Below are 19,446 nucleotides of genomic sequence, written 5' to 3' on the forward strand. Positions count from 1 at the left end.
CTGGCTCAAAAGGTTAACGCCGTGTTATCTGATAAGTATTTTTTTTAGCTTGCGAGCACGCTGTCGGTTGATAATCGTTCAAGTTGAGGGCCGTCGGGTAGAATTCTAAATTTCACATCTCATGGGGTCTATATAGTTTAACAAATTATATCCAAGTGATTGACTTATCTTAAGCAATTAATATCAAATACAAAATATGGCACACTGTAACAAAACCAGTACCAAGACATGACTCACAGTCATGATGCGATAGCAAATTATTTACTAAAGTTAAAATGAATGAAAATATTTCAGTTTCTCCTTTTACGATTGAGCATTTTGGTCAACTTTTATTGTTCCATCTTTTTCGCAAAACAAAACGGATTTAAATCAGTGTTTTTCCAAAAGCCCGGAGAGGATAGTGGGTATTTCAGTATATCAGTCTGCTTTCCACCAACGGCTAGTAGCATTAACATCATACCTTAGCATCGTTTATTAAGAGATGGGAGGCGAACGAAAAGGGGTTGGTTTACGGCTACGGTCCCCGAGGAAGATTAATCTGTAAGGAGGGAGGTTTTAATGAAATAATTAGTAGATTAGACGTGCTTTTCTAACGCTAGTCATGCTAGTTAGCACGCTAGCGGCGTGGAGAAGCTAACGTTAGCTCGACCGGCGAGGCTAACACCGACCGCTCGCTCACCGCCAAGCTCAAATTGTAAATTGGGAAAGTGTATGGGCTGAGATAAACGAATTTAATGCTCAGAATATGGACATTCTTGATGGCTATTCGTGAAAACACGGGATAATAAACATGCCACTAAAGTGACTTTACACCGGTGACTGTGAAGGGTGAGTGAGGGTTTTTCTGTGACTACTCCTTTGCTAGTCATTTGCGACTTTGACAATAACATGTCAAAGGGGAGAAAAGAAACGAAATTGCTTAATAGACGTAAGGTTTCACGGAATTGTTTTCTTAAAGATACGGCGAGTTTGGTCGCATGGTTAAAAAAAAAAAAAAACGACAGTTGGGGGTTTTGTTATTCTTCAAAAGTGTCGGATTTTGGCTTTGACTTCGGATCACCATGGAAACCGGCATTTTACAAGGGACGAGCACCAACGTCCGCAACAGGGCGCCGCAGCTCTCCGACAGGATTACTTTTATTAATCCAGCTATCTTTTTCAAATTTGCCCAACCTTCAACCGTCAATCACGGCCCCCTCGGAGAAATTAAGGCGTGAATTTGACGATGAGTTGGAGATCGACCGTGACCGGGGACACCACGGGGGAAACGACTCGGGGGGAGGTCTCCGTCACAGCGGTCATCGACCTGACCGACGACGAGCCCGAGGCGGCCGCGTCCACCGCCCTGCACCCCGGCAAGGGTAAACCAGCCGGCCGGCCAGGGTAAACCAGCCGGGGACGTCCCCTGGCTAGGGTTTAAGGCCACACGGTCCAGATATAGGGCAATTAATACACGTTTTCATGTGCAAGACCATCCCCGACAATCGAGAAACTGGTTTATAGTCTTGCCTACATTGTTTGCATGTCAAGATTCAAAGCATCGATTGTCGTATGTATAGTCTGGACACGTGTTTCCCTGCACATTGAAAGTCTTGTTTTGCTGTTCACAGCGAAGGCCAGACAGCTAGCAAAAACAAAACAATAAATAATTGGCTTAAAATAAGCATATTATTGCAACAAGAGAGTCCAGCAGAGTTTACATTTGTACTGCATCTTTCACCTGCGACCCTCTATTCTGTTGTTATGTATTTATTTGATGTTATGTCTCTATGCTATTTTATAACTTTCCCCTCGGAGAGAAAACAAGAATTTTCATTCTACAGGGAACGTGTTTCCTTACTGTGATATATGAAAATAAACACGTGAATCAGAAATCCAATATATTACCAACCTATGTCAAATGATGGCAGGGTGTCATAGTGGAAAAAATAGGAAAGTTTATGGGTGTCACAAAAAACGTGCCTTTGCTGTATTTTTTTGGATTCTCCTCGTCATTTTCTGTTTAACGCTTGGAAAAGCTACCCAGGTTTCAACTAGACATAACAATGGTGAGGAAACAAATTAAGAAATGAGCGCGAGATTTTTTTTTGGGGGGCCAGAGATAAAACCCGTGGATCCATCACAGTTTTCAAGTCCATAATTCCCAGAGTGAATATCCACAAAGCTTATGGTCAAGCTATATTTCATAAACACCAATGTACTACTTAGTACTTATCTCAGCTGCAAAGAATGAAAGTATGCACTATATACTATGGTGAAACTGAGAATACAGGAATACATCTATACTTAAAGGAACACCAGTGCTGGACGCACTGCCCCCAGACATTGATTTGTAAGTGCTGCATATAATAAACTGCTTCCCACCGACAAAGAAGTGATCAAAACCAATGCTACTTTTGTTCAGGGACAAGTAGCGGTGCTGCGGCCGAGAGCCATGCCACCGCATCGGAGCCCTTTAGCCACCAGGGCTGTAAGAGATCTGCAAGCGGTGGAGAGAAGCCCAGGAAAAGGATAAAGATTTCAAATCCCGAGGAGGAGACCCCGGAGGAGGGCAGAGGTGGGCTTTGCTGAAAGGATTAGCAAATTAATTTCTTCTGCTGGTTGTATACTTTGCAACCGTTTTGCAAAAAAAATGTAAAAATAGCCCAAAACATCTGATTGTGTCTGCTTAGCTGTATTCGAGGTGAAATATCGGCAGCAACACAGAATTGGGAAAGGGGCCTTTGGTTGTGTTTATGCAGGCTACAGAAGAGAAGACGGCCTCCCTGTAAGAAATAAAGAGGCTATAATAACTGCTCAAACATAGTGCTATGTGTAATCAAAGAGTACTTATCGCAGCCTTTCTTTTAGGTAGCCATAAAATGCATTTCCAAGGCAAGAGTCCTATTCAAATACACTGCTCAAAAAAGATAAAGGGAACACTTAAAAAACACATCCTAGATCTAAATGAATGAAATATTGTTATGAAATACTTTGCTCTTTACACAGTTGAATGTGCTGACAACAAAATCACACAAAAATGATAAATGGAAATCAATTGTATCAACCCATGGAGGTCTGGATTAGGAATCACACTCAAAATTAAAGTGTAAAAACAAACTCCAGGCTGATCCAACTTTGATGTAATGTCCTTAAAACAAGTCAAAATGAATCTGTGTTGCTTCCTGAGTGGACACTATGATTTCACACAAGTGTGATTGACTTGGAGTTATATTGTGTTGTTTAAGTGTTCCCTTTATTTTTTTGAGCAGTATATAAGGTGAGTGATGTGATCGACAGCACGGCATCCATAAAACCTCGCCTATTCCAAAACCTCATCCTGCCGGCTCGCGTGGATGATTTTATTGGTATTCATGGAGGGATGTTTCAGATGAGGGACGGTAAGACCATCCCCATGGAAGTGGCTGTAATGAAAGAGCTGGCAGCTGGACCCCCCACGATCGTGGGAAACCCAGCGTCCGTGTTCCTGCTTGACTGGTACGAGCTGAGACATCAGCTGATCCTGGTGCTGGAGATGCCGGACCTCGATGTGTACATGTGGAACAACAGAGACAGCATGGAGGAGGAGCAGGCTAAGGTGAGCGGGTTTCGTTTCGCTGTGTTTCGGAAACGTCTCACCAAGAAGGAAATAGAGGTTGTTATTTATCAGCAAAGGATTTCACCGGTAAAACGTGTTTTCCCCCGAGGATGACCCTGCCTAAAGATTTTCCTTGCAAGCTAATGGTTGCCGATTCAATTAGTATGTCTATGTTTAAGATTTTTATTGAATATAAGGACAATAATAGAGCCACGGCCAGTGGGCATGGCAACAGGCAGTCAGGCAGACAGCATAACCTGGAAAAATAACCTCATCGGTGGAGGTAAATATCAGAAGGACTAAGGCTGGACAGATGTTTGGGACATGTTTCGGTCTTGCTTGCGACTGGAGTGCGTTCTCCTGCCTCTCTGCCCGTGGTCCTACTTTACCCGCTCCAAATAGTCAGGCCTTGGATTTTCTGATCCACAATGTGTTCAGCTGGAAAATACAATCCGACCAGCTGTGTAAAACACCAAAGTCTGTTTTTGGTCGAGATTGATCTTCGTCACTTCCTCCGTCGTTATTTTCAAACTAGAATCCCTTCATGATTTCTTAAACGGTCCCAACGAAAACATATTTTGACTTTAGCTGAGCAAAGCTCACTTGGTTCTGTCAAAGTCAAAGAAAAAACCCAACAGAAATAAATGAGTTGTACTTGGACCTGTTATAAATAACTCAATTTCTACAGGTTTTTTGCCCCCTTTTGCGCTCTGTCTCTGTTAGATAATAATGAAGCAGCTCGTGGAGGCAGTGAGCGAACTAGGGGCCAACTACGTCTTCCACCGGGACATCAAGGTCCAGAACATCTTGATCGAAACTGGTGCTGACGTGCCGCGAGTTCGCCTGATCGACTTTGGCATCAGTTGCTTCTGCAAGAAAAATTCTTCCTTCAGTCACTTCTACGGTACAAACCTTTGATTGCTGCCGTCGGTGCACGCTCCTCTGGCAAACCAGCAAAATGTATAGTTCCGCTCTACATCTGTTTCCGTGCAGGTACCCTGGCTCACATCCCGCCCGAGTGTCTGGCTGGGAGCGGCTACAACGCCGCCGGTCAGGGTGATGTGCACAGATGTGACAGGAATTTGACTAGATGGCAGCAAATAATGAAGAGCAACCAGTGTCAGGCACTGGAGCACCTAACTTACACAAAGAAAATGTTTTTAAAATAATACACAAGGTTTTCTGACAACCAGAGGTTTTGTTTTCCTGGATAGTGTCATATTTTTCATTTTTATGGCTTTATAATAATTCATTTTTTCAATAATAACAATTATTCTTATCATCAGTATTATTATTATTATTGTTATTAGTAGTAGTAGTAGTAGTAGAAGTAGTTGTAGTAGCACAAGAGGCAGCCCTTAAAACCTAAAGGGACTGAAACCAAGAAATATATTCTCTCATTTTGGTCAACTGTACTGAACGCAGGTCATGCCACAATAATGATCCACTCATCACTAATTTAACGTTTATACCATGTCTCTCTTTTTGCGGGTGTCCAGATTGTCAAGACCTGCTGCAGATGTGTTTATCCAGGGTCCCAGAGGATCGTCCGACTCTGAGAGAAATCCAGTACCATCCCTGGCTCACATAGACAAGCCGCTATATTTTTATATTAAATTTCTATTTTTTGATAAATGCAGAAACAGGTATATCTTTATGTTTTTGATAAAGTATATCTTAAATATGCTTCACTTGCTGATCCGTCTACTTGTAGATTAGCTTGATGCTAAACTCAAGAACGGGTGACACAACCTTCCCTTGAAATAGACGATGGGAATAAGCAGATAGGAAATCCTGCCTACTGTCAACGCGCAAGGATAGCAGTTAAATGACATTATAGACGGCGCCCAGATCAATTGAAACGTGTCAAACAGGCTGCTGATGATTTACAGAGTTGTATCATTATAATAAAATATATGAAAATGAAAGGTTGCTCACAATCTGGCAGCTGGGCAGGGGTCACGTGTTACCACGGTAACCAAAGTCCAGGCTACAACTGTGGCAGAGATTGCGGCGGGCGAAAGTGACACGCCATAAATATGTCAGTGTATCCCGTTCAAGAGAGGAATCCGATCCATCCTGATGAAATCGAGCCGTGCATCTCGGATCTCTCGATTGTGCCCCACCTCGTTTTGAGCGGCAATGAGCGGTCACCTCGCTTTCACGACAAAAAACAAGAAGTCAGCTTGCTGTTAGCGGCGTAGTATCGCCTGTGAATCTCAGTTGAAGGTGGTTTAGCTGACAAAATTGGCTGGGCTCTGTTTGTGTGTGTGTGTGTGTGTGTGTGTGTGTTCTGCTGTTTGCACACACAGATCAGGCAGGACTTTGGTATCAGAGTTTCCAACAGGAGGCAGAGCGAGGGAGGGCTCCCCCTGCATGAGTCACAACTCCACTGTGTGTGTTTTTTGTAGTCCCTCTCCAGTTTCAAAAACTGCAACAACACTGAGCTCAATGCGAGGAAGCTAACGCACCTCCTGCCGACGGACTCGCTGACGTTCTGGTTCTTGTTTGTGTGTTGCAGTGGGAGATTCTCCGCCCGACTGAGCGGATCCCAGAAAGAACTGGTCCGTCGCAGGACAGGAGAAAACCCCTGGATACATCAGCGTTTATGTAAGAAATCTGAATAAATTTCAGTAAAACGTTCAAAAATGAACACAAGTTTGCCAAAAATCAATGGAAAAATGGCAGGCGTTTTCAAAAATCAAGCAAATGTGATGAATCGTGACTTGGCACGGAAGCGTATGTCTTCACTGAATACGATTTCTTGACAAACTGACTTACGTAATAAGAAAATTGGTAATATATGTGTTTTTTCCTCATCGCTCAGCCCTAGCAGTCACTAGCTGCCAATCATATATGATGCTGCTGTTTTTTTTCATTCTTTTCTGATGCCCTCCATTACCATCGCAGAGGAAAACAAATACAACTAAAACGCCTGCGTCGTGACTCAATTAAACCCAGCTGCTGCTTCGCTTTATTTAAAGTTTTTAAACCCAGGGCGTCCGTCTGTGAGACACCTGAAAAATCAGAGGAAATAAATCTGCGTCCGTCACACAGTCCGGGTTGGTCGGACGTCAGCGGGAAACATGGGAATCCGTCAGCTCATCTGTGTTCCCGCTCGTATTTCACTGTAAAGCCTCATCAATCGATTTGGATGGACCGACCCCCCTCGTGGGGTCATTGTTGAACAGCTTACTCACACATTCGGCGAACAGGCGGCAACATTAGCATTCATTTGGTGCCGTGTTTGTGGCCGCCAGATCGATGAAAGGTCAATATTTCCCTCTCTCATCACCTCCCGCGCTCTCCGCCATTCCCACGTTAGCCGGTAGCTTTGCCCGGTCGACCCCGGTCTTCCTCAGCGCTCACATTTTGGAAGTTTCGGGTATTTAAGGAGGGGTTTGACCCAAAAGGAGCTTGTGAAGGGATGTCCACCGTCTCGGCTCATTAACCAACCCGATTGTGACTCCAAGCGAGGGTGCATTTAAAACCCGTTTTTAAGTATACTTACTGTCAAATTGTTATCTACGCTATTGTATGAGGAAGTCTGGAGTAGCAGAGAAGGGACTGGTGCAGGACATGTATGCCAGTGGCGAGGGGTGCTGCAGTTGTGACAAAGAAGTTCAAGGTGGAGATGGGACTACTTCAGGGATCAGCTCTGAACTCCTTCTTGTTTGCAGTGGTGATGAACAGGCAGAGAGATGAGGCTAGACAGGAATCTCCATGGACCATGATGTTTGCAGATGGCATTGTGATCTGTAGTGAGGGCAGGGACCAGGTGGAGGAAAGGTGTACAAGACAGTGCTGACCCCAGCAATGTGGTATGGTTTGGAGACAGTGGCATTGAGGAAAAGACAGGAGGCAGAGCTGGAGGTGGCAGAGATGAAGATGCTGAGGTTCTCTTTAGGAGTTACGAGGATGGATAGGATCAGAGAGACAGCCCATGTTGGATGTTTTGGAGAGGCCAGACTGAGATGGTTGGGTCGTGTACAGAGGAGGAAGAGTGAATCTATTGGTAGAAGGATGCTGGGGTTGGAACTGCCAGGCATGAGGTCTTGAGAACCAAAAAGAAGATCAATGGATGGAGTGAATGAAGACATGAAGTAAATAGTTGTGAGGGACAAGGATTCAGAGAATAGGCTGAGGGGGAGGGAGTTGATTTATTGTGGCCACCCCTGAAGGTAAAGGCCCAAAGTTAAAGAAGACACACCGTCAAACCTCAAATGACTACGTCTGAACTTTCAGGCTGCCTCACGCCGCAGGACGGTCGATGTCGTCCCCGTCCGGAGTGACATTTCTAGCGGCGGACATCCCGCTGAGCCGGAGACACCCGGGGTGGAGTGGGATGTCCACCGTGGCACCATTGTGTCAAAACCCCAGTCACCCGGTGACTCAATGTTTAATCATCCTGTTGTGCCTCTCTAACACACTAATTCAAAGCAGGGTTTCCCAAAGTGTGTGTGTGTGTGTGTTGAGGGAGTGACCCCACCCCCTCTCCCAGATATAAAATGTGAAATTACCACGGAGGTGTTTCCTGACCCCGCCTGATGCCTTACTTGTTAATTTTAGATCTCTAAATCCTTCGCTTTTTTCCGTCAAGATTTGGACTATATTTTATTCAATCATTTTCTGGACCGCTTGTCCCGCACTCTCATTGGACGGGGTTTTCCCTGCACGGGTTACCAGACGATCACAAGGCAACATTTGGAGACACTCATTCATTCTGCACGTCCTATAGAGACGTCACTCTTTCATTCACGCGTGGGAAATGTGTGTTTTTGGACTGTGGAAAGCCACGCGGACAAAGGGAGAAACTAATCATATCATAATAAAAAACCCTAACACAGACATGCATTCTGTAAAGACGACTGACACCTCCGGCAGAGATCAGATAAAGCGTTTGGGTTGCGGTCTGCAGACAGACCGGCAGTCTTGTCCTCCGTCTCCTGCTCGCCGCTGCCACCGTTCTGCCGCCTGATTTGATTAGCGCTGATCAAAAGGCCTCATCGCGCGTTCAGTTGTCCAAGGGCGTCTCTGACAAAAAGCGCGAGCTGTGACAACTTCGATATCAGGGCAAAGGATTTGGATTTGCAGGACGTAGAAAAAGAAAAAACACACACGTCGGCTGCCCCGTTAGGGATTTGTGCATTCAAAATATGTGTATACACATATTTCTGGGGAATCTGAGGAAGAGCCTATGTTTGCTGGAAACATCATGCGAGAATAAGTTTTCTGCACTATATGGAAAATATATATATTGTTCAAACCTCTATTCAGTGAACGCAGGATGTGGCCAATTATTTCACAACTGTTTGTGGTATTTTATCAAATTACTGTATATCATATTATATGATATATACACTGCTCCAAAAAAAGGGAAGACATCCTAGATCTGAATGGATGAAATATTCTTATTAAATACGTTGTTCTTTACATAAATGAATGCGCTGAAAACAAAATCACCCAAAAATAATCAATGGAAATCAAATGCATGAACCCATGCACACATCACACTTAAAATGAAAGTGGAAAAACACACGACAGGCTGATCCGACGTTGATGTAACATCCTTAAAACAAGTCAAAATGAATTCCTAAGAGGACAATTTGATTTCACACAAGTGTGAATGACTCGGAGTTACATTGTGTTGTTCAAGGGTTTTCTTATATATTAATTATTTATTAGATGTATTTATATTTCATTTATTCATTTATTCTTTTTATATATTTATATTTTCACATTCATTTTATATATATTTATATGTATGTTTACCTTAACTCTTACATTTCATTTTTACTACCCAAATCATGTTCACTGTTCACCTGCTGTTCCATAACCACACTCTGCACAAGCGATTTACTTTAATTTCTTTTATTTCTTTTTAGATTTTCATATTCTGTATATTGTGTATATATGTTGTATTTCTATTTGCATATACATCTATTATTACTGTTTGCACACTTTCTATCTATCTTCTATCATCTGTCTTATCTAAATACACTGCTCAAAAAAATAAAGGGAACACTTAAAAAACACATCCTAGATCTAAATGAATGAAATATTGTTATGAAATACTTTGCTCTTTACACAGTTGAATGTGCTGACAACAAAATCACACAAAAATGATCAATGGAAATCAATTGTATCAACCCATGGAGGTCTGGATTAGGAATCACACTCAAAATTAAAGTGTAAAAACAAACTCCAGGCTGATCGAACTTTGATTTAATGTCCTTAAAACAAGTCAAAATGAATCTGTGTTGCTTCCTGATTGGACACTATGATTTCACACAAGTGTGATTGACTTGGAGTTACATTGTGTTGTTCAAGTGTTCCCTTTAGTTTTTTGAGCAGTATATATATAAATTAACACACACACACACACACACACACACACACACACACGCTTTAATGCACACAAGCGCAAAGCACATTGGAATGCATCAAATCTGACGAGTGGTATTGGTGCTCCTGCAGGATCAGCTACTCCCTGCACCCTTGACTCCGACCGCAGCGCGTCCACCTTTCCAGCAAATGTCAGTCCTGGTTTCACTTTCTGCATCGCTGCAAATCGCCGAGGACCACCACTTCGGTTCATTCGGTCGCAAAAGTCCAGTTTTCCCATGTTTTCCCAGCATCGCAACGCGCCCTCGATGGATATGTAAGTAGCCACGTCGGGTTTCGTCGATTCTAAATGTTCTTTTTAAACCCAAATCCTTCACATGAGTTTAACTCCACTTTGTAGTTTTCCCTCAAACTCTCTCCGCGTTCCACTCAAAATCGTGGCCCTGCTTTTGTTGTTCCTTCTCGGGTTCGGATTTGGGTTTGATGGGTAGACGTCGCACGCGGCGGATAATGTACAGTGGGGCATCGTGGCGCCGGAGGTCCAATTCCCGTCTCTTCCCAGTGTGCCGAAGTGTTGCTGAGCAAGACACCGAACTGCCTCTGGGTGGTGATGGATGCAGCCAGCTGCTATGATTCATCCATGATGGGTTAAATACAGAGAAGGAATTTCCCCACCAGGGATTAATAAAGTCTAAATTATTATTACTATATGCGTAGTTGGTCTGAGGCAATAAGCAAACAGTGAGATGCTGCTGATCCTTGCTGAATCAAACCCTGAACTTGTACACCCACAGCAGTAAAAAGCAGCCGGAGACGTGTATTTTTAGGGCTGATTAATGTGACTCCCAAACCAGGACAGTCCACCGGAGACGCAACTCATTAGGGACTGTAGGTGGAATTCAACGGGGTCATTGGAAAGGGAAAAAATAGATAGATAAACAGAAAATGTGCCGCTCCGGAGAGCTGCTCTCGGTAGAACTGGAGAGACCACATTTCTGCTCAATGTTAATATTCCGCTTTATCTGTTTGTGCTTCTGAACAATGGGTTTATTTGTGACATTCGCGGGCTGCATCATATTGTATCTTGTACTAATACTCCCCAAACAGTACGAATACTATTAATATCTTGCGCCGCGTGATGCTAATCTTGTCGATATATATATATTTTTCCCACACGAGCGTCAGTCTCATTTCTCAACTTGAGTAAAAACATTTATATTGATTTATGTCGGGATTAAAAGGAGTCCTGATACGAACTGCTATCTGGAAGAGAATACATTCAAATGTATCTCAATGTTCAGATACTTGGGTATTTACTATAGATTACTATTTATACTTGGATATTCTATAAAATTCTGTATAATTGGACATATAACATCTCTTTATTATCGCTTCTGCAGAGTTACTGTATAAGACATCTACGTATTTATTTTTCCATCCGTATATTGCCATCTGTTAATCACACTTATCACTACCTATTTGTACATAATCTGCACATAAAAATTATCCCCCTTTACTTTCACTAGCTGTAATAAAAATGAAAATTGCATTTATTCTTAAATACTGCATTTATCTTTAAATGCTGCACATTCTGTACATATGCACTTCTGTTTTTTGCACTTGTGATTAGATGCATTTTGTTACTCTGTATCCTCACATGTGAAATGACAATAAAGTTGAATCTAATCTAATCTAATCTAATCTAATAAGACTATCAGATCATAATACCTCCATTGAGTACTTTTCACTAAAAGGCCAATACACATATTCGTAAGAACAGCGAGCATTGAAATATTGCTTAAAGTGGTGGAGCAATGGAGATAAAATACCCGTACTTCAATATTGTCACACAAAATCCAATTTTTAATTTTTTTTTTTTTTGTTTGCGAATCTTGAAAAACCGCGAATCTCTGTCACGACCGACCCTCATCATTCTCGACGGCGAGGTAAGATCGAAAACGTGCGTGAAAATGCCTCGGCCCCGGGAAAACAAATAAAGCCCTTCGTATCGGAGAGGCGGCGGCGGCGTTTCTGTCGAGCCCTGATTGTTCGGCTCGATCGATGTGATCAGCCATGCACGACCAGGTGTGTGGAGGAGCTCGGGGAGGCTCAGGGGCAGGATTTATAAATAAACCAAATAAAGGACGGCGCCATCAGTGACCCCGTGAGATGTGGCTTGGGAAGGGAGGAGGGGGCCGGGTGGAACCGCAGGCGTTTATCCCCGAGAAAACTAATAAAGCACTGTCTGTCAGCTGGGAGGTGAGCCAGCCCGGAGTAGCATCATTAGAGAGAAGCGGCGCTCTGATGGCGTCTCTGAGGGAAGATGACCGCCGCGCAGCGCCGCGCCGCATGTGGCGCTCCTGGAACGCACCGCAGCAGGACGCGTCTTTGCAATGCAAAAGCGAGAGAAAAAAAAAAAACGCCGGTGGCGATCCAGTCAAATCGTCATGGTGATAATCTCCACGCGGGAGAAAGAAATCATTCACCTTATCAAGCATCTTTTGTTAAATAATGAGGCGTCGTGTCACCAAGGCGGTTATTACTTCTCTTCCACACGAGCCTGTCATCCAGAGACCCTTTTCACGGGGATATTCATTAGCTTTTCAGAGGTGGCAGTCGGCAAATAACCACTAAATTGCCGCGATAGTCAATAGTTCAGGGTTATTGTTTCCTGTCATTTGATACGGTCTGCGCACGCAGCCGCCGGAGGTTTCCGAAACAAAGGGTCAGATTTTGCATTCACGCTCCGTTCCGTTCTGCGTCGCAACTTTCGGAAGAAACATCGTCGCAACTCAAAAATAGCAACACGCGGCGTCGCCGTGCATTTTATTCCCCCGGGCTTCAAAATCAACACAAGCTTTCTTGCTAATGGCGCGTTCAAAGGCCGTGAGATTGATCTTTATAGAAAGCCACTCGATTTTGGGTGCGCGTCTTTTCCTCGTTGCCCTTCGCGATGTATCTTGATATCATGTAATTGTTTGCTACCATGTCGACGAGCCTTCATCTCCGTCGATCTCAAAATCATCAAATAAACCGTCTCTACACGTGGTTCGCAGTTCTGTCGTGCAACCTCACACTTCCTCCCAGACGCCGCGCTTCTCGCCACCATGTTTCCAGAGCTGATATGCGTTTAGGGAGTAACAGGAGATCCATGTGTTTCTGTTTCTGTCAAAAAGAGCAGAAGGAACCGGGGAGAACGTGAGGATCCAAACATCCACGTCAGAAAGAATTTGACGTCGGCAAGGGGACGAGGGATGCAGATGTTTCCGCTTTACGCTCCAAACAAAGTAAACATCCGCCTCTTACGATATCCTGATGCGTTATGGCCAAGAACGGAATGACCTTTTAATTATCCAACATATTTCATTTTTGAAACATTTTTTTTAAATTTAATATAAATTTAATATATATATATATAATATATATTTTCAAATGTATATGTTAAGGTCACGTCGGAACTGGCACGATGATATGAATTAAATGAATGTATATATATTTGTCACAAAATCAAGACGAACATGAAAAAAAGACGGAATATTTCAAGATGACATTTGAAGTTTAGCTCTTTAAAAAGAAAATACTTAAAAACAAAAAAAGATCTTTTTTTTTGCCCCTCCGCCCCTTTTTTTTTCCACGACGATATTTCTGTTACAATTTCATGTCATGACATGATCACGTCATCTCATTATATGTGGTATATGTACCTGCCATATTGATTTAGAGAGAAAATAAATTAAAAATTCAAAAATAGTTAAAAAAAAATTGAAATGAAGGGAGAAAAGGTGTGAAATAAAACACGTAAGGGTCAAAATGGCAATAAAATACCGTCATTTCCCAACTATTGAGCACACCCGAATATAAGCCATACCGGCTAAAAATAACTAAATAAAAATATGTGTACATATACAGGTCGAACTGTAACACAGGTGTTGAAAGAGATGAACAATAAATACCACAAGGAAAAGTCAATTTTCTATCCCCGCCTTGTCCGACTCCAGCTGATCGCTATCTTGGTTTGCCTTCTGCTCACTAAAACCATAAAAGTTGTCTATTTTGGTGTCGGAATTGAACGGTCTCAGAATTTCATGGTCATTTTATGGGTCCGATGTGACAAAGTAAAAAATTTTGGCGTAAATCAGCCACATCGTTGTTTGAGCTGCAGGGTTCAAAGCAGGCAAAAAAGTGGCTTATAGTCTGGAAATAACGGGACTAATACTTTGTGTGATCACTTATTTTTCATGAATCTTATTTTATTTTATGTTATTTTACTTTTGCACCAGTGGAATGTGTGGGTTCACTCCATGCTTCCACAATGACCCTACTTCCTTATTGCTGACCACATGACCACCAACTGACCAATCAGAAGTAGAGGAGCTCGCATTATGAATACAAAGTGAGAAAATCACAAAGGCAGATGAATTACCTCATTCACTTTTTTTTTAACCTCGCTTTTAATATTTCACACAGAAACATAAAGATAATAATTAGCAACACGAACGTGATAACATCGTAAATGACTTTTGTCGCAGCATTAACCAAAATGCAATCCATGTGAATTGCACTGCTTGTACTGCAGTTTCACCGTGACTTAAGTATTCATACACACAACTAATTCACCACGTTTAAGACTCCGTCTACCATCGTGAGAAAACCGGGTGCCGGTGGGCTCCGATCGTCTGAAATCTAAAACCTTGTCATTTGCATTTTCGGGCCATTTACACAATCAGCCGCTGCAGAGGGGATCTACTGATTAACAAAAAAATGATAATGAAAGATTTTGAACTTGCGCAATTTTCATCACCATAACACCACTTCCACCCTGTTTCTGACTCGTTTATTTATTTGAAAAGATTGCATCCCTGACGGACACGCATCTGTTTACCTCCCCTGTCTCGTGTTCGAGGTTGCTCGTAAACGTGCGCCGTCACGGGAGTCGGCTGGCCGGTGGCGACGGGGAGGTCCTCCTGTGCATCTCTTATTAGCGCTCCCTGTCAAAGCTGAGGCAGGAAGGCATGAAGATGTCACCTTCTTCCCGGCGAGGAGGCGGGGGCGGCGGCCTCCGTGTGTCAAACCGCCGTCTGCGGACCCGCGGGGCCCACAAACCTCAATCTGCAACGGGCTTACGATTGAACACGAACGTAATCGAATGCCTTTTCTGACGACGGGCGGAAACGGATACGGGTTTGTCCCCGGATTTCGTCGGGGACGTGCACGGAAAGGCGGACGTCGCAACCCCCGCGAGGGAGGGTGACGTCAGAGCCTCGCCGCAATTAGCGTCGGCGGTCGCTCCGCCGCACGTCAAGCCGTAGTAACACGCCGAGCACATGGAAACACACCGGCCTCGACTGGCACGGCGCCGCTCCTCCCAAAGTAAACGAATCGCCGGGCTGTTTCTCCGGGTGACCTCGGCCCACCCCGCCGGGCGCCGCCTCCCCCGGGACGGTCCGACAGTTGGCCGGACGGGCGGTGTCGCTCTGATACGGATGTTTAGCGGCGGCGGGTAAAACATGTCAACAGATGGTAGCGGGGAGCTCCAGACACCAGTGGGAGGTCTGCTGATGGCGGCGGTGCGAGCGCCCCCTCATCCCTCGTCCCTCGCTGTTACGGAAGAAGCGGAAAGCCTGGTTCGCGTCTCTTAAATATCCAGGATGTAATCACATCCCATCTGGATTTTTGACCGGTGTCACCGCGTGGGCGGGGCTTACTGTTGCCGTGGCGAGATGAATTTGCACGGGGGGGATATTAATAGGACCCGTCGATTACGCCACAAAATCCCAGCCAGACGTATGGCGGTATGCGGTGGCCCTCTCTGCGCTCAGAGATGCACACCAACCCATCCTTCGCCTCTGTCTTTTTTTTTTTTTTTTTTTATATTGTGTCGTCATGGTGATGGGTTTTCGTCTTTGTGTCTAATTAAAGAGGGAGCTTTAGAAGTATTGACTATCTCGGATCGCGGGATAACTCTCCTCGGGTGCCTTTCCGCGTGTCGTCATGAGGCGCGCCGGCCTTTAATTAGAAGCGTGCACGTGCGTCTGCACGCGCCGTGCACATGGACGGGTTTATAAACAAACGCAGCCGGAACAGGCGGTAGGCTCAGGGTGCTCTCATGAAGGGGGGAAAAAAGTTATTTCAGACGCTTTAAAGCGCAGAAATAACATTTCACCCTTTTTCTATCCGGGGCAAACGTTCACAAACGAACGGCGCGTGACCTCCGCACCTCCACGGCGAAACTCAAATGCACGAGGGCGACGGCGGTCCGAGCTCTTAATTTAAAAAACACACAGTTACCATAGTTACCGGTAGAACAGGAAAGGATGAGCCGAAAGCTTTGCCGTGTCAACGTGGCTCTCCGTGCCATGATCTCCGCGGCGCCTTCGGCGGCGTTACGCAACGCCGGCCCCATTAATCATGACGGTGACATTTAGGGGAGAACATCACCTCCCGAACTTCTCCGGCTCCTTCTTTGACGGAAGTTTTTTAAAACAGCGCCGGCGTCACGTGTCCAGTAAGAAAATAAAATCCCCCTGCGTTGGAGTGAACAGGAAACACCGGTGACGGCGATGCAAATTTTGAAACGCAGTCGCCCGCCTCCCCACCGCGCCCCGCGACCCCGAAACCCCCGTAAATAATGGCGGCATAATGACAGCGGAGGCAAAAGAAAGGCTTCAAAGCTGCAACATCATTTTTGTCTTTCACTTCATTATGTCTAATAGACTCGTGGCGGCTCGTCCTATTAGAAAGGGTAATAACACCGTAGTTAATCATATCCATCTTACTCACACGCTGCCATTAGGAAGAATCACCCCCCCCTCTTATTTTATTTTTTTTTATTTTATTTTCTCCCAGGCTGCGCACGTCCCCCCCCCCCCCCCAGCCACACGCCACCCGCCTCGCAGCAAATGTGATTATGAGAGCTATTCTTAGAAAACTCAACAAGGCCCCTATCTCTTGTCCATCAACCCCCGTAACAGAGAGCACCCTTGAAAATTCAAACAAATCAGGCTCCGCCGGCGCCTCGCAGGTGACATTGGACGACCTTGAAAGTGCGACACGCCGGTCGGGTGTTTGGGGTTTATTCCAATCCGAGGCGATTGCATTGGCTCCTCTGCTGGGAAGTAATTAAAGGAGCTTTGGGCTTTTATTTTTTATTTTTTTCTCTCCTGTGTTTACAAAGACCCGCCGTGCCTCAGTCGCCGAGCCTTTCTGCAAAAAGTAGTGGTACAATACCCTCTTGTGTCGGCGAGCGCAGCTGCAGCCGCACCTGCGCTGCAACCCCAAGCACCCCTCCAGACACGTACCCACAATAAACCACAACGTTTTTATCATTTATTTCATTTTTGTTCATGCATTTACATTTTATTCTTTTTTTTTGCGGGGGGGGGGGGGGGACTTTTGCCAGAGATTTCAAATGAAGCTCTGTAAAATGTCACAAATAAACCTTTATCGACGGCTGTATTTTTATAGAGCGCACAACCGGGACGTGCGTAGCTTTGTAAAGTTATTCATTAGTTGCCATTGAAACGGCCATTTTTTTGTTGTCACGCTAGCGACAAATTAACAAAGAATAATTAAATGCACAATTAATCGGTTTAATACACCAAAACACACACACACACACACACTCACGTACACGCAATATACAAATCAAATGATGACATGAATGACAAAAAGCAAAATAAATCATCCGACTACAGTGTGGTATATGTCTTGCTCTCTCCCTTCTCGGCTACTGAAATAATGATAATAAATATTAAAAACAAGATTTCATTAAAGGACTTTATCTTTTTTTTTTGCCAGTTTGCCGCTCGCCCTCGGGATCCACGCCAGGCGACACGCGAAGATACCACGCCCGCCTCGTCGAACTTTTTAAAACCACATCGTCTTGATATCGCTGAGCGCCAAACTTCAAAATGGATTATTTATCCTTATAAAAATGTAAAAAAAATTATTCCCGCCGCTTGTATCGGCGGCCGTTTGTGATATTCGGCAAAAATCGAGCACAAAATACAACTATTTAGGAAAAAAAAGGGGTCTTCGCATCGACACTAACTTTGCGATACATCCCATAATCTTCACTTCCGAAGCCCGGTCCGCTGCTTTCGCTCCGTATCGGCTCATCACACAATGTAGAAAGAGATGAAGTGAAACCCAGTTGCCCTTTGACCCCCGGACGCCAGCGCCCACGTGTATATATAAAATAAATGAATAGCACACACAAACGCGGCACATTATTGTATTGGATGATGGAAAGTGTCAGACACATACCCTTATCAGTTCTCCGTCCAACAAACATTGGATAGATAGCTGGGCTGGAAAAGTGATAAGGAGATGTGCTCAACAACGTTGTAATAAGGAAAGCAAAAGAATAGGATTAGGTTTAGGAGGAAAAAAAAAAAGAAGACGACGGCGGCTCAGAACACACGCTAACCTTTCAAAGCATCACAGACTTGGTCTTCCAACTGAATCGGTTGTTTATTTTGTTTTTGGGTTTTTTTTTTTTGGGGGGGGGGGGAGGGGGTGCTGGCACGTCCTCCACGGAAAGCGATATCTGCGTCCGCGTCCGAAACCGTTTGGAGGACGGCTTCCCTGCCGGGGGCCGGTTTTATGTGGCTCTGGCCCCACCTCGAACAAGTCTCCCACTGGTTAGCAGTCAAAACTCAGATTATCTTTTCACTCCCTCAGCATTGGCAGTCGTGGCTGGTCGGGGTTGGAGGGGAGGCCGGGGGGGGTGTCGGGGCTTTGTCCCCCAAAAAGTAAAAAAAAAAAAAGTTAAAAAATTGATGAATTTTCATGTTCTCACATCACGCTAAAAAAATCCAAACATATTTAATAAAAGTTTTTCTTTCTCTAAAGAATTGTAATACATTCAATCCAGAGGGTGTGTTTTGTGTGTATGTGTGTGTGTATGTGTGTGCATGTGTGTGTGTGTGTGTGTGTGTGCATGGCTGGCATGAATAGCTATAATGGAATATGTCGATTATTGTCACTAATAATTGTCAGTTACTTGCATTGAAAAAAAAAAATTCTAACCCTAGAAAATCAACAAGAAATTATTGCTTTTTAAATGATTTATGTTACTATATGTATTATAGTAATACAAGTATTACAGTGACATAATATTATACATTTAAAATGACTATATATTTCATATCTAGGGAACTTTGCTGACTGTATGAGATTTTCAAATATCTTACAGCGCGTTTGATTTAGCTTTAATTCTAAGAGAAGGTCTTCAGACATGATTTAACCCACATTCAAATATGGCCTTTTGAGGCTTGTCGTCCCCCCTAAAAAAAGAGGAGGGGGAAATATAGAGGAGCGGACACCAAAAGTTGTAATGAAACATTGCCAGACTGAAGGCCGGCGGTAGTTTTCCACCCGGGAAGCTAAAAATGAGGCAGGGGCGCGTCCCGGCTCTTTCTCGCCCGGTTTTTTCGTTTTTTTATTTTTTATTGTGGAATGGAGCTCGGCCTGGTCGGACCGGCAAATATGTGACACGCTCTGACCCCCTTCCCGCTGTTATC

The 19,446-nt window shown here is 44.2% G+C and overlaps 1 protein-coding gene across 1 annotated transcript; it reads left to right on the forward strand.

Moving 5' to 3' along the window:
- The first annotated feature begins 1,225 nt into the window (after positions 1-1,225).
- Positions 1,226-5,168, forward strand: LOC147225380 (serine/threonine-protein kinase pim-1-like). The gene is made up of 5 exons (XM_086163704.1): positions 1,226-1,361; positions 3,252-3,577; positions 4,301-4,481; positions 4,571-4,627; positions 5,077-5,168. The coding sequence occupies exons 1-5, from the start codon at positions 1,226-1,228 to the stop codon at positions 5,166-5,168; spliced, it is 792 nt and encodes a 263-aa protein (XP_086019830.1).
- The last annotated feature ends 14,278 nt before the right edge of the window (positions 5,169-19,446 follow it).

Source organism: Fistularia commersonii, chromosome 17, assembly GCF_037954325.1.
Source record: "Fistularia commersonii isolate RoL2024-O1a breed Wild chromosome 17, RoL_Fcom_v1.0, whole genome shotgun sequence".
NCBI classification, from domain to species: Eukaryota; Metazoa; Chordata; class Actinopteri; order Syngnathiformes; family Fistulariidae; genus Fistularia; species Fistularia commersonii.